Source organism: Saccoglossus kowalevskii, chromosome 5 (assembly GCF_978046115.1).
Source record: "Saccoglossus kowalevskii chromosome 5, keSacKowa6.1, whole genome shotgun sequence".
NCBI classification, from domain to species: domain Eukaryota; kingdom Metazoa; phylum Hemichordata; class Enteropneusta; family Harrimaniidae; genus Saccoglossus; species Saccoglossus kowalevskii.
The window spans coordinates 37,921,248-37,936,622 of NC_140645.1; the positions used below are offsets into that span (position 1 = coordinate 37,921,248).

Genomic DNA, 15,375 nt, shown 5'->3' on the forward strand with positions numbered 1-15,375 from the left:
AATTTGAATTTGGTTCGATGATGCTCTGTGTTCGATATAGATGTGAACCCCATACAACACACGTAGCACATGTTGTTTGTTTACACGAAATTCGAAAGCACGCTGCAAAGAACACTCCTCTGACTTATTGTCAAGTTTCATAATATTGTTACATACAATTAAAATATTGAATTGATTCTGTAATCGTGGTTATATTTAGTTCTCCGTGTACATAAATACATACATTTGATAAACGGTTGGAGTGTTCTTAACGGCGAACTTTATGGAATAAAATACTGATTTTTAAAACTGTCACAGGATATAATGCTTAACTTCCCTCTCAGTAACGCCCAAATAATTATTTGAATTTTACGGTCGTAAACAGAACCGAAGTGTAGCCTACAGGAAATGAGTCATCTCAATGAACCAAACCGCTTCCTGGAGTAACGAGATTGTGTTCCCCACACTGACGTACATAGGGGGTGTGCTTATTTGATTTAACAGCAATACGGTGCATCGTGAGAGGAATATTTCGCTTGAAACGTAAACATATCATACAGAGCCACGATTAAGGTGAAATGATGTTTTCTGCAAGATATATTAAGTAGCACCCGTATGTACGTCATCATTAACCTTGTTATACAAGTCGGTTTACGCTTTGATTATTTTACAGTTGTCATGGTTTCATTTGTTGCAGAAAAAATACTATCAGAATTAAACTAGATGGATATATACAAATATTTGCTTTCCAATAAGCTAGAAATTAAGATGTATTTTGTTTAGTGTATGTTTGACTTTATAAGAAGAATGCATGTGATATTTCTACGAACTTGAATCATTCATAGACTCAAATCACAGAATAAAAACCGAGAACAACACAATGCTTCGTCACGGAACAATATATAGACCAAGACAATGCCCCGACACTGAACAATTTATATTCTATAAATAAATTTTGATTATTATAAGTCAATGTTTTTTACGAGGCGACAGGTTTAACTGTTTTCTGGAGCATGTGTTTTCAATAATTTAGGTAGTTTTTCTTTTACTGTAAACTTGAACGTAATGCGCTTCGTTAGTCATACCCCTGCACTTCTCCGGACATAACGAAATGACCACATGGAGGAGATAATCCCATGTTATAAGAAACATGTGCAGTTTATATTATACGTATATTTATCAAGTTGATCACTGGCGAAACTCATGTCAACATTATGACGTTGTCACCAGAGCAGCGCGTCTGATACAGTGTATATGTTCATTCGTCGATTATGATAACTAATCAGAAATCACTCTGTAAGTCTTCTCCGTCATCGCGATAAACATAAACTATATTCATATGACGCGAGAATTTACAGAAAATACAACAAAAAGTGGCTTCCACAAAAGTGGGAATTTAGAAGCATGAGCAAATACATAAATTAAAATAGATGGTTGTTATTAACGGGGTCACACTGTGCTATAATGTGAGCACCGCTGAGGTCAGTGTAATCATGTAAATTATTACTGTATTATTTGTAAGTATTAAACCGCTATCGGCAACAGTTACACATATGATTTTGTAATGCAATTTGACACTAAGTTGTCGCGTATAACACTCCAGCTTAGACAACTAGTGAGTTGATGAAAAAGTGAGACTTAAATAACACAGTTGTTTTTTCTGACTTGTTTCTTTTCCGAGCTACATGCTGAAAAGACATATAATGCATTTTATGACCCGAACTGTGATTTAAGCGAATTTTGACCCGTAATAGTTATATTTCAGTAATGAATGCTGAAATTGTCGACACTTTTGCGCGAAAGAGGTCCCAGTTTGGAGGCACATATGTCTACAACTTTGATTACCCCCAAGTTCAAGTGAGAAAAATACATTCCTGCTGAAGCTAGTAATTTAGTAAATTATTAATAATACATATTGTGTCAAATCATGGTTACCAACTTCAGGTGATATATAGAATAAGTTATAAATACATTGTCACCACGGCCTGGCGTGTTGTTTCTCGTTGCGTGTAATTACAAACGATTTGGTAGATCCCAGCTATCACGAACCTGAAAAACGACTTCGTTGTTTTCCGTTCATTCAATCTCACATTGACTTCAGATGCTTTGATGCGTACAGTTGCTCTTAATCCACACAGTGTTATGTTATAATTCACATACTGTCGGTAAGTGGGAAGGAAAAACTCGGCTTACTTTCATTTGTACACAATGATTCCCCCCACACACTAACATTGCTATCCCGAGTCCCCACCTTCCTTTAGCTGCTTCTGGAAAGCACACAGTCGACATCGACCGGTCGATAATTCTTTTGTACTGCAATTATACTTTGTGGGACTCCTCGTAATAACCACATATTCACTCGTTTTTCTAATATTATGGATACAATTACCCCTTCTCTACGAAGTTCACATGGGAGGCCGATATACATATGTACGACATGTCAGTACTCGACTGATTTTAAAAATGAAATGCCCCTGTAATCAATATATTGTGCAGGAGTGATCCGAATGTGAGGCTGGCTGAGCATGGACATGTCCATTACTGTATTGTAAAGCGTAAGTGGGGTGCATTATCTATGGTTAAACACTGGATAATTACACGCGCATTGGCGTGAAAGCAGTGTATTAACGGTATATTGGTTGTACATCGTGGTTCGCAATCCACTGACGCGTGAATCCGGCATGCGTTTCCGCTTTCCATCCCCTTCAGCAAAGTAGACAGGAAAGTACTAGAATTATAGTTACAGGGTTCGCGTAAGATATGTTCGCTGGAGAGAAGCAGGGTGTAGATTGTGCCAGTGGTGTTAGTCACGTGATTAATAGCAGGAAAAAGAAGGAAATATAAGAGAGTGAGATGAACAAACGAAAAATAATCGTGTAAAATCAAGGACTTTGTATTCGTTATTATTTCTTCATACTTCATGATTGTTTAGTCCTATTTATATTAAAGCAGGGGAGTCGTCACTTGCGCATGCGTCAGATGGCCATAGCGTGTCATTGTTTACAAACAAGCGTCTACCCATGAGCCTTTGCGTTTTAGCGTGAGTTGCTATCGTCGCTTGGGACTCAATTCCCGCGCGTGCGCAGGTGACAAAACTTCCGCTTTAAGACTGTTATGCCGTTGTAAGTTGCAGTCACGTTGTTGTTGTTAAATTTAAGCGCTGAGGGAAACACGGTACGCGATGATTACCGAGTGATGGTCAACTCCCTCAACGGGAAACATTTATCTCGCAATATAACGACAGAACACTTAGTAACAAGTGGTGCATGGATAACTCTAGAATGGAAAATGGGAGTTTGGTTTTCGCCACAGAAATCAGACGGTGGACATTGAAGATTTTTTTTTAGAAAACTGCTCAATAATGTTTTTAATTTAGCCACCCTTTTTATTAATTAATGAAATGACCACTTTCAAATCAAATTAACATCGACCGCTTACAGATAGGTAATTAATTACTGGTTTCTCAGTACATTAATTTATTCTAACGCTGTTGCTACATTGTTTTACGTAGACTGTACCACCAATTACCCACAATGCAACACCAAATGCATCAAGCATCAACGCATCGAGAATGACGTCAGCGTCCCTGTGCAGAATTCATGACACAATATCGCGTTAAGTAAAACAATACTTGTATATTATAGTCAACTCGTCTTTCTTATTGCTGAACACTCCTTTACTCCAGTAGAAAAACAGGCATTTCATGTATTATAATAGCCGCAAAGATTGTAATGAGAATATACGATGATATTTCACTAATAAAACCATCAGTTAATTTTAATATCAGTGCAATCTTTGTATTGAGCAAAAATAGTATGTCATCTCAGCTTCATGTTACGTGACATACTGTAATTTAAAATATTTTATTTTAGCTGGAATTAATTTTTGATGATTTTTGGGTGTTTTGTTTGAAATTTATTTTTACTGATTTTTGACAAGTTAAATGTAAAATATGGGAAAAAGGGTATATTCGCTGGATTTTACTTTCACTGAATCATTCCCTCAGTGAAAATAGCAACAATTAATTCCAAGCGAAAATAAAGTATTTTATATTATATGACGGAGTCATTCATGTCTGCTTTGTTTATCATTATTGGATACGCCCATATATCTATGGAAATAACAACCGCAAGAGCCTGGCTGTGCAAGCAATTTCTCTAACGTAGTAAACAAATCGGACCGATTCATTCTACGTGACCTAGTGATTTATACTCCAATGATAGTACACTGGTATAGCAACTCAAGTTACAGCGTAGATAATTGGTGATTTAGTCAATTATGGTATATGCTGTTTATAACGAGGGTGTGACTGGGAAGGGTCCCCCCCAAAAAGCAATATTTAGAGGGTGGAGTACATTTACATGAAGACAAATACAAATGACTACGTGATCAGGATTTGGTACTAAAATGTCCCTTATGCTGTTTGTCTATAAAACATTCCCTGAAATAAGCTGCATATTTCAAAATTATGTGCTAGACCTAACGAGGGTGTGACTGGGAAGGGTTCCCTAAGAAAATAATATTTAGAGGGTAGAGTACATTTACTTGAAGACAAATATAAATGACCACGTGATCAGCATTTGGACAAAAAGGCTGTTTGTCTATAAAACATTCCCTGAAATAAGCTGCATATTTCAAAATTATGTGCTAGACCTTAGTTCCCGGGGTTTGAATTACGCTGATTTGGTTATGACACGTACGTGTTTTTTATTATCTTTGAGATGAACTGACGGCCATCCATTATAATGCATATGAGAAATGATGCGATGCACATACTACTTGTAAATTGTTCAATCATTATTAAACTGTTTTCCGAGAAATTTACTAGGGCTTATATGAGAAATGACAATATATATACTGAGCGGTATTCGCATCAAACAAAACAGCAAGTTTATAATTGATGATTCGGTTAATTTCGTGTCGGTTCAAAACTATCCATGATACCTATACACAGCGGCTATAACAAATATTATAGTTATTTGATATTACACTTATGGCTTCGAATTACCTCTGACAATGCGTAATTCAATATGGTGGTAATGACACTGTATAATCTAATAACAGCTAGTCAGACTGCCCTGTGCATTAAATCATTAGCACTGACTAGATAGCACGCTGTGCTCTATTTATTTTATTAGTCATTTCCATTCAACCAACAAAGGCAAACCCCAGGGTCAGTTACCATGGAAACTAAAATCAGCTAAACCATTTCGTGGTACTGAGATTTGCGCTAATTGCTTTGTGGCTTAATATCTGAATTTGAATCTGATTTGGTTGATTGAGTTTTGCGATTTATTAATATTCTAGGATGGCTTTCATGTGACCGAGTCGCATCGTGACCACGTGCACCACTACTATACACGTATACATGCGTCTTGTTATGTTGAGCCTTCGTAACCGACACCGTAAGGGACACCGTAACCGACACCGTAACGGACACCGTAACCGACACCGTAACGGACACCGTTGGTATTACTCGTACTGTGCACACTGCCCCCAGTGGCATCATTTGTCATCAATGCAGGTAGCTGTATATTACTGGGTGCAATTATATTGTTACAGCATCAAACATCTTAAAGGTCAAAGGTCACATTGCACTCTCGATGGGTTACATGATTCTGAAAAAAACAAAGTACTTCAGTCATTTTAAAGCAAGCTTTTAAAGCCTTGTTTTTCAGGATTATTTTACTTTATCGAATCAACCTGTTATACTTAGGTTATCCTAAGATAGGTGTAAACATACTCTTTTTAACTCTTGTTGATATAAAATTTAAGTTTCACTAGACGTTTATTTGTTTTATTGAATATATATATTATTTTGAAATAATATTAATTAACTTACAGTACGATTACAGGGCGTTGATAGCGTTTTGAAGATCATTTAGTGTCTCTGGGTGAAAACGCAAGTCATCTGCATACATCATACAATAGACATGGAAGCTAGGTGTTTAACAGAGATGGCTGGTAATTGTGCAAGGAATGTATATGTTCTTTAATGTCATTTATGTATAAATTAAAAAGCAGATGACTTAACCCATCTCCCTGTCTGACGTATTTATCAATAGTAAAATTATTGGTCAAACTATTTTTAACTTTCAAACATCCTACAAAGTAATTAAAAATAGCTTATTACAATATTAAATTGTCCATCGTTGCTGGCCTTATGTAAGAGACCCGCGTGCCAGATGGAGTCAAATGCTTTTTTTTAAATCAATAAAACAACCATAGAGTTACCTTCGCAAACATGTGGTCACCTGTGACAAATTTAGGCATGAAATCAATTTCCTCTTTGACAATTAGCTCAGTATTGTGATAGATGACCTCTGACACTCTAAAGTGGAAGTACATGTGTTGTGATAGATGGCCTTTGACATTCTAAAGTGGAAGTATTGTGATAGATAACCTTTGACATTCTAAAGTGGATGTATTGTGATAGATAACCTTTGAAATTCTAAAGTGGAAATATTGTGATTGATAACCTTTGACTTTCTAAAGTGTAAGTATTGTGATAGATGAACTTTGACATTCTAGAGTGAAAATATTGGAATAGATAACCTTTGACATTCTAAAGTGGAAGTATTGTGATTGTGATAGATGAACTTTGACATTCTAAAGTGGAAGTATTGTGACAGATGACATTTGACATTCTAAAGTGGAAATATTGTGATAGATAACTTTTGACATTCTAAAGTGGAAGTATTGTGATATATAACATTTGACATTGTAAAGTGGAAGTATTGTGATAGATGACCTTTGACATTCTAAAGTGGGTGTATTGTGATAGATGACCTTTGACATTCTAAAGTGACAGTATTGTGATAGATAACCTTTGACATTCTAAAGTGGATGTATTGTGATAGATGACCTTTGACATTCTAAAGTGGCAGTATTGTGATAGATATCTTTTGACATTCTAAAGTGGCAGTATTGTGATAGATGACCTTCGACATTCTAAAGTGGCAATATTGTGATAGATGACCTTTGACATTCTAAAGTGGAAGTATTTTGATAGATAACCTTTGGCATTCTAAAGTGGCAGTATTGTGATAGAAGACCTTTGATATTCTAAAGTGGCAGTATTTTGATAGATAACCTTTGGCATTCCAAAGTGGCGACATACGTAATAACCGTAGATACAATGTCGTATATTAGATTTTCTTCGCTATGACATTAAAATCTAGAATTTTCTAAATGAATTTATCTGTAAATTCTATATAGAAGTACATTTTTGTCGATGGTAGTAACCTGAATTACACATAGATAATTTACCTAATCCTATCGAAACATCATGACAGTTGAATGTCTTTGACAAAAAAATCAATATCGCATCCGAAGCAAGTGCTACTTTCCGAACCTGTCACATTACTGTCATGAATTAGTTTTCGCGTATCTGTTGACCGACTTGTTTAGCTGATTACTAGTGAATGGCTGTGTTAGATCTGTCGTCATTTAGACTAATGCGAGGTCTTGGACGGAACTTGACTCAGTGATTTGAAACTAATTACGATATAACCGTCGCCATCCGAACCGCTATTTCTGACAGTTGGTATTACTCGTACTGTGCACACTGCCCCCAGTGGCATCATTTGTCATCAATGCAGGTAGCTGTATATTACTGGGTGCAATTATATTGTTACAGCATCAAACATCTTAAAGGTCAAAGGTCACATTGTACTCTCGATGGGTTACATGATTCTGAAAAAAACAAAGTACTTCAGTCATTTTAAAGCAAGCTTTTAAAGCCTTGTTTTTCAGGATTATTTTACTTTATCGAATCAACCTGTTATACTTAGGTTATCCTAAGATAGGTGTAAACATACTCTTTTTAACTCTTGTTGATATAAAATTTAAGTTTCACTAGACGTTTATTTGTTTTATTGAATATATATATTATTTTGAAATAATATTAATTAACTTACAGTACGATTACAGGGCGTTGATAGCGTTTTGAAGATCATTTAGTGTCTCTGGGTGAAAACGCAAGTCATCTGCATACATCATACAATAGACATGGAAGCTAGGTGTTTAACAGAGATGGCTGGTAATTGTGCAAGGAATGTATATGTTCTTTAATGTCATTTATGTATAAATTAAAAAGCAGATGACTTAACCCATCTCCCTGTCTGACGCATTTATCAATAGTAAAATTATTGGTCAAACTATTTTTAACTTTCAAACATCCTACAAAGTAATTAAAAATAGCTTATTACAATATTAAATTGTCCATCGTTGCTGGCCTTATGTAAGAGACCCGCGTGCCAGATGGAGTCAAATGCTTTTTTTTAAATCAATAAAACAACCACAGAGTTACCTTCGCAAACATGTGGTCACCTGTGACAAATTTAGGCATGAAATCAATTTCCTCTTTGACAATTAGCTCAGTATTGTGATAGATGACCTCTGACACTCTAAAGTGGAAGTACATGTGTTGTGATAGATGGCCTTTGACATTCTAAAGTGGAAGTATTGTGATAGATAACCTTTGACATTCTAAAGTGGATGTATTGTGATAGATAACCTTTGAAATTCTAAAGTGGAAATATTGTGATTGATAACCTTTGACTTTCTAAAGTGTAAGTATTGTGATAGATGAACTTTGACATTCTAGAGTGAAAATATTGGAATAGATAACCTTTGACATTCTAAAGTGGAAGTATTGTGATTGTGATAGATGAACTTTGACATTCTAAAGTGGAAGTATTGTGACAGATGACATTTGACATTCTAAAGTGGAAATATTGTGATAGATAACTTTTGACATTCTAAAGTGGAAGTATTGTGATATATAACATTTGACATTGTAAAGTGGAAGTATTGTGATAGATGACCTTTGACATTCTAAAGTGGGTGTATTGTGATAGATGACCTTTGACATTCTAAAGTGACAGTATTGTGATAGATAACCTTTGACATTCTAAAGTGGATGTATTGTGATAGATATCTTTTGACATTCTAAAGTGGCAGTATTGTGATAGATGACCTTCGACATTCTAAAGTGGCAATATTGTGATAGATGACCTTTGACATTCTAAAGTGGAAGTATTTTGATAGATAACCTTTGGCATTCTAAAGTGGCAGTATTGTGATAGAAGACCTTTGATATTCTAAAGTGGCAGTATTTTGATAGATAACCTTTGGCATTCCAAAGTGGCAGTATTGTGATAGATAACCTTTGACACTCTAAAGTGGCAGTATTGTGATAGATAACCTTTGACATTCTAAAGTGGATGTATTGTGATAGATGACCTTTGACATTCTAAAGTGACAGTATTGTGATAGATAACCTTTGACATTCTAAAGTGGATGTATTGTGATAGATGACCTTTGACATTCTAAAGTGGCAGTATTGTGATAGATATCTTTTGACATTCTAAAGTGGCAGTATTGTGATAGATGACCTTCGACATTCTAAAGTGGCAATATTGTGATAGATGACCTTTGACATTCTAAAGTGGAAGTATTTTGATATATATCATTTGGCATTCTAAAGTGGCAGTATTGTGATAGATAACCTTTGACATTCTAAAGTGGCAGTATTGTGATAGATAACCTTTGACATTCTAAAGTGGATGTATTGTGATAGATGACCTTTGACATTCTAAAGTGGCAGTATTGCGATAGATATCCTTTGACATTCTAAAGTGGCAGTATTGTGATAGATGACCTTTGACATTCTAAAGTGGCAGTATTGTGATAGATGACCTTTGACATTCTAAAGTGGAAGTATTGTGATAGATAACCTTTAACAGTCTAAAGTGGAATTATTGTGATAGATGACCTTTGACATACTAAAGCAGAAATATTGTGTTAGATAACCTTTCACATTCTGAAGTGGAAGTATTGTGATAGATGACCTTTGACATACTAAAGTGGAAATATTTTGAGAGATGACCTTTGACATTCTAAAGTAGAAGTATTGTGATATATGAAGCGCGGTGGTCGTCGTAAATAAACAATGTATTTTACACGCGTTGTATATGTCGCTATGAGTCCCATATCGAACAGGACGCGGCAAGACGACTGCCGCCATATGATCTTTGACATTCTAAAGTGGAATAAAAAATCATCCACACTCCATACATGTGAATGTAGCACCAACAGAAATGAATACACCAAAGAGATAAAACAAGTTAATAACATTTATTAACATAAAGTATGTGATAAACAAAAACGTACTAAATGATACTTCTGGGATTGCTGGTATCGTTTATAGTTTACATTTATAGTACATTTATAGTTTACTTTATAACATTTTCTGGTCTGCTTTAAATGGAATGCATATCAATTTGAAGCATTTCTCGTTTCTTGGTTGAACTAGTCGAAAATCCCGAGTCATGTGACATTTCAGAGATACTTCTTGGAGTCATTACTTGGTACAACGGGCATGTCATTGTTCTTGTTAAGCGTGACGTCACTTCCTTTAATAATTCCGCATCAGCAGGTGTCGGGTATTTAACTTTGAGGGAGTTTCCAGGTAAACTTTCTGAATCTGCGCAAGTTTTATTCTGTGGGCTATGGTTGCCACTTTTATTGTTTAAAGAAGCCTTTCTTTTTTCTTTCAAGAAAGCGCCATCAATAGGCATGTTGTCTCTTGCTTTTGTTTTTATCTTTGGTGGATGTTCTTTATTATGCTGGTGCGTACAGGTCAGTTCATCCGTTTGTACATTGACGGACTCTGACGTCATAGGCGATATCTTTTTTACACTTCGTACCTGCAATGTGTGCAATGTTATGAAAATAATTAATATACAATATTTTGGATAAAGTAAATTCACACAGAGAGATTGGAGGAGAAGTAATATTACAAGTATCACTTATTTAAACGTGTGTACTGTGACGTCTTTGCCAACCATTCTGCGCATGTCTGATGACAAATGTCGCTCACTGATCAGCACAAGCTCGTGATCTTATTGGCTAGAACCATACATGCATATATAAAAACAACAGCAGCGAACAACTAGTTCTTGCCAACAGGTCACTGTGCACTCTTTTGTTAAAGCGGGGAGTCGTCAGCTGCGCATGCGTCAGATGGTCATAGCGTGTAATTCTTTACAAACGAGCGTCTACCCATGAGCCTTTGCGTTTTAGCGTGTGTTGTTATCGTCGCTTGGGACTCAATTGACGACCCTCCCGCTTTAAAGGGGAACCGCTCAATCCCACGGATTGCTCCAAAGAATCATGGGACACTATTGTTTATGTTGTTTACAATGTTAATCTATCTTTTGTTATCCATTGTTATTTTAACCCAGAAAGCAAACTTGTTGTAAAATTAATCTTAACTGGAAGGTGCCCCTTTAAGTTATTATTAATAATTTGACGACTTACTCTCACCGCTGGAGGTTGTACCTTTCCAAAATTTCGTTTGACAAAAAGAGGTCCACCACGTTCCTAGAAATAACGTCATCAAATTACATCCTTGCATTAAAATATAAAATAACTTTCGCTAATTTTGTCTATTTGTTTCCAACGTGCTGGAATCCATTACCAATATACAATATCGCTAGTAAGGTTGTACACATTGTCTCTCATTAGACGTGTAAACTAACATTTAATATGCGTTCATGTCATAATATTATAATTCTCATTAATAAAATGACACATGAAATAGTTATTAAATTAAAATATCAATATATGAAACACGCAAGAATAATTAAACACTTCCAATCTTTGACGTTTTTTCAATCGTATTTTATATCCATAGAGTCCATATAAAAATTGATAGAAACACAATTGTCGTCGTTGTTTACATGATTATGAATATTAATTATAAATAAATAGAAATAATACTCACGCACATATCACGATGTACCACGTGATTAGATCTACAGGTTTGGGATCTCTTCTTCTCTCCTTGAACCCCCATATTTAATTTTTTACATCGCCCTCTACGTTTACCATTCAGCGAGAATGACGTTTCCTGGTACGCTACACGTCTGCTGTTAAATGCAGCGAGTCGCGTATTATGTCGCGTCATTTCACCATGTGTCGAATCGTTGAATATTGCTTTAAATGTTTCTGTTAACTCATTCTGAAAATCAGAAATATATATAAATACTTAATGCTTTACTGGGTGAAGATTTTTATTAGTTTAGGAGTTACTGACATTCATATGCGGGGATAATTTGTGTTTTATACTAAAGAACACAATGCGCTGAAGAGTTAGGTAGTGTTGGTATTGTGGTTGTTATCTGGGTTCATATTACCTCGTTCCTAGTAGTTTCTTTTTTATCCATCATCCAATTCGCCACCTTCTCTCGAACTTCGTCTGATGTGAGAAACGGTACAATCATACAAGGTCCCTGAATATGAATTATAGAATTATCTCGTTTATTAAAGTTTTCATGCAGTGAACAAACAAATGTGTTGCTACTTTCCTATTAAAGCTAATTTCGGCTAGCCCATATCAGTATCATAAATAACCACCCGGGCGATATTGAAATAGTAGGGCGTTATGTGCATAATTTACGCTGATACTAGTATTTTCATTTACGCATACTGTACTGGCGAGACCAAAACGACTTGCATATCAAACTAAATAATGTAGATAACAAATTCCCGTGTTTGATACTCTATGATGATGATAGAAACACCGGTGTATGATTATCGTGAGATGACAACTTTGTTTTGGCAGCAAATTTAGCAGTATTTGTTCTATGAAGTAATGAATTAATTACATTTAATTTTAAGCGGACGCATAATAACACTTTTCTAATGATGTCATTGTTTAACCAAGATACAGTATCAAGCAAAATTATCGTGAACATTATCATAAATATTTTAAATTATCCTATTATCTCTTTAATTGTGAATGATTTAGTAATAAAAACGTACAATACACAGCATGGCCATAGCGAATAGATATTGCACTGGATATTGTAGTAGAGTAAAAGATAATATTCCAAACGTCCACTCCATAGTAAATAGTACCAGTAATAACAGATTGACTTTTAATTTATCTCTGAAATAGAAAAACATATTGGAAATATCAAATATTACACAATGGTGGTTCCCATAACAATTATATTTACAGAAAAACTGAACTGGACTTGTGTGGTACGCCAAAATGGAAGTCGTTGGAAGTACAGATCACACCCATTTTCGGACCACCCAATTTTCAAATCATTGTGACCATCTCGTAGTAAAAAATACTGTATACATAGTACGCACTGTTAAAAAAATCCACTTCCGGTAACGCGACAAACGAGAAAAGGTGCGTACGGGGGCGAAGAAACTTTGATTACCCAGTTCTGATAAACATTAAAATATGCCTCGACTTTAAAACTATCATGTGAGCTTTGTATGTGAGGTTAGTATATGAGGTTCGTATGTGAGGTTAGTATGTGAGGTTAGTATGTGAGGTTAGTATGTGATGTTAGTATGTGAGGTTAGTATGTGAGGTTAGTATGTGAGGTTAGTATGTGAGGTTAGTATGTGAGGTTCGTTCGTTATATGTCGGGCTAGAGGGATATTGAATGTCACTCGATGGCATTGTAACTAAGAGGAACACGCTTTAATATCTCAATTTAGCGTACCTTGCTTTTGTCACAGGTCCACGGGGCTCGTCATTCGACAATGAGAACTGTTTTGTAGCATAACCCAAGAAAAACAAATCCACCTAAAATATTCAAACAGTTTGAAACATCTAGTTTCATCATATTACATTTATTTATTTGTTTATTAACGATTTATTGATACATATATTATGTTTTAAAGAAAACAACATTTGTATTCAATCAGTTCATTGTTTCACTACGAATATTTACAAGCACAAACATAATGAGTATAATTCCATACCAATAATTATAGATATAATCATGACACGACAATATTTAGCATTCATTACTTATTACAAATGATATTACGTATTACTTACCAAAACAAGTAGTCCAAATGAAGCCAGCATAATGTACGTCACAATACCCGATGGAAAACACCTGCCAGGGATGAAAGTATGATTCGGTAACTAGGTTTGTATACATCTATTTCAGTGTAGCCCGTTTTGGGAGTTTAGACCATATACGAACCCCATGAAGACGACCTTTGACTTAATATTTTGCATCTTTGCAACCATTATGCCTAAAAGTGCATATCCGTCACAATTTTATTATTTAACATTGAATTGCTTTCAAGGGCAAATTTGTAAAAGCTGTCGTTCATGACTGATCTATTTTACCGCGCCGACTAGAAATGCCATCACGTTTTCGAGGGGGTAATTATGCTAATGTGGGCTCATGTGTACTATTCATTAATTTCAGTGTATAATTCCAGACTTTTATCACCGTGTGTTTAGGGTTCATATATTACTACTTTAATCGCGGTTTATTCGTTTTGATTTTCTCTTATGGCATTTAGTAATCAAATGAATAACACCGACCTTAATGCATCGCCGTAATCATCGTAGTATATGCCAGCACTTATAATAGGTACTACGGCAGAACACACTGCGATAGAACATAATACTTGGTATTATTCTATGATTATTACTCTGAGTACGAACAATTCATAGTTAGTATTTCTCTGACTCATGTATTTTGTTTAGCCCTCCTCTCTAGATGATTAATTCCAAATACAGAAGGCACTTATGATTAAAAACGCACTTGTTGTAACTTCAGAATTGTTAAGACGACTTTATACATTACAGGGTTGGCGGAGCATGCATGTCACGTTGGCGGAGCATGCATGTCACGTTGGCGGAGCATGCATGTCAATTTGGTCGAGCATGCGTATCACATGTAATTTCGCGTAGTCTGCAACCAATCTACAGTAAGAGTACATACTAATGCAGAAGGGAGTGATATCGACACTTACCCCACCCAATCACTCTGTACGTAATAATGCGTCTTCTCAAATATGGCCGCGACGTCGTCACCATGACGTACGTATTATATGCGTGGATGGTAAGCCAATGAAACTGCGTAGTCACCAAATAATGTAGAAAAACAGCTACGATTGTACACACCAACTGTGACGAAAATAAAGATTATAGTTAGCAGGGACTATGAGGGCGCACTTCAACTACGTGGATACGGGCAGAACGCTCACCACACGACGTACGTGGCGCGCGCGACTAAAACGACTTTTTGAAAATGTACGACCAAACCTCAGAATCGATAGACTAAAGTGGTATATGCGTCATAACCCGTACACACCCGGATTGCAGAAATTTGACAGCAAGTTCAAGTTTTCGAGTTATTCTATTCAACCTATTTGAAAGCGGGCAAATAATGTTTACATCGATTTGATTGTTATTCAATAACACTTATTCGAAGTTTCATTTCAATCGGACATTCCATTTTTAATGAAGCTCTCTGAATATCACCGAGGTGTGTTGATACTGTCTATGGCAACTGGTCGCTGACCCTTAGTGTACCTCAGTGGTGAATAACACTATTCCAT

The 15,375-nt window shown here is 35.7% G+C and overlaps 1 protein-coding gene across 1 annotated transcript; it reads right to left on the reverse strand.

Moving 5' to 3' along the window:
* Positions 1-10,100: 10,100 nt before the first annotated feature.
* Positions 10,101-11,930, reverse strand: LOC144361475 (uncharacterized). Its single transcript, XM_078013437.2, has 3 exons — positions 11,771-11,930; positions 11,305-11,367; positions 10,101-10,691 (listed from the first exon to the last, which is right to left on the reverse strand). The coding sequence occupies exons 1-3, from the start codon at positions 11,840-11,842 to the stop codon at positions 10,245-10,247; spliced, it is 582 nt and encodes a 193-aa protein (XP_077869563.2). The 5' UTR covers positions 11,843-11,930; the 3' UTR covers positions 10,101-10,244.
* Between the last annotated feature and the right edge of the window lie 3,445 nt (positions 11,931-15,375).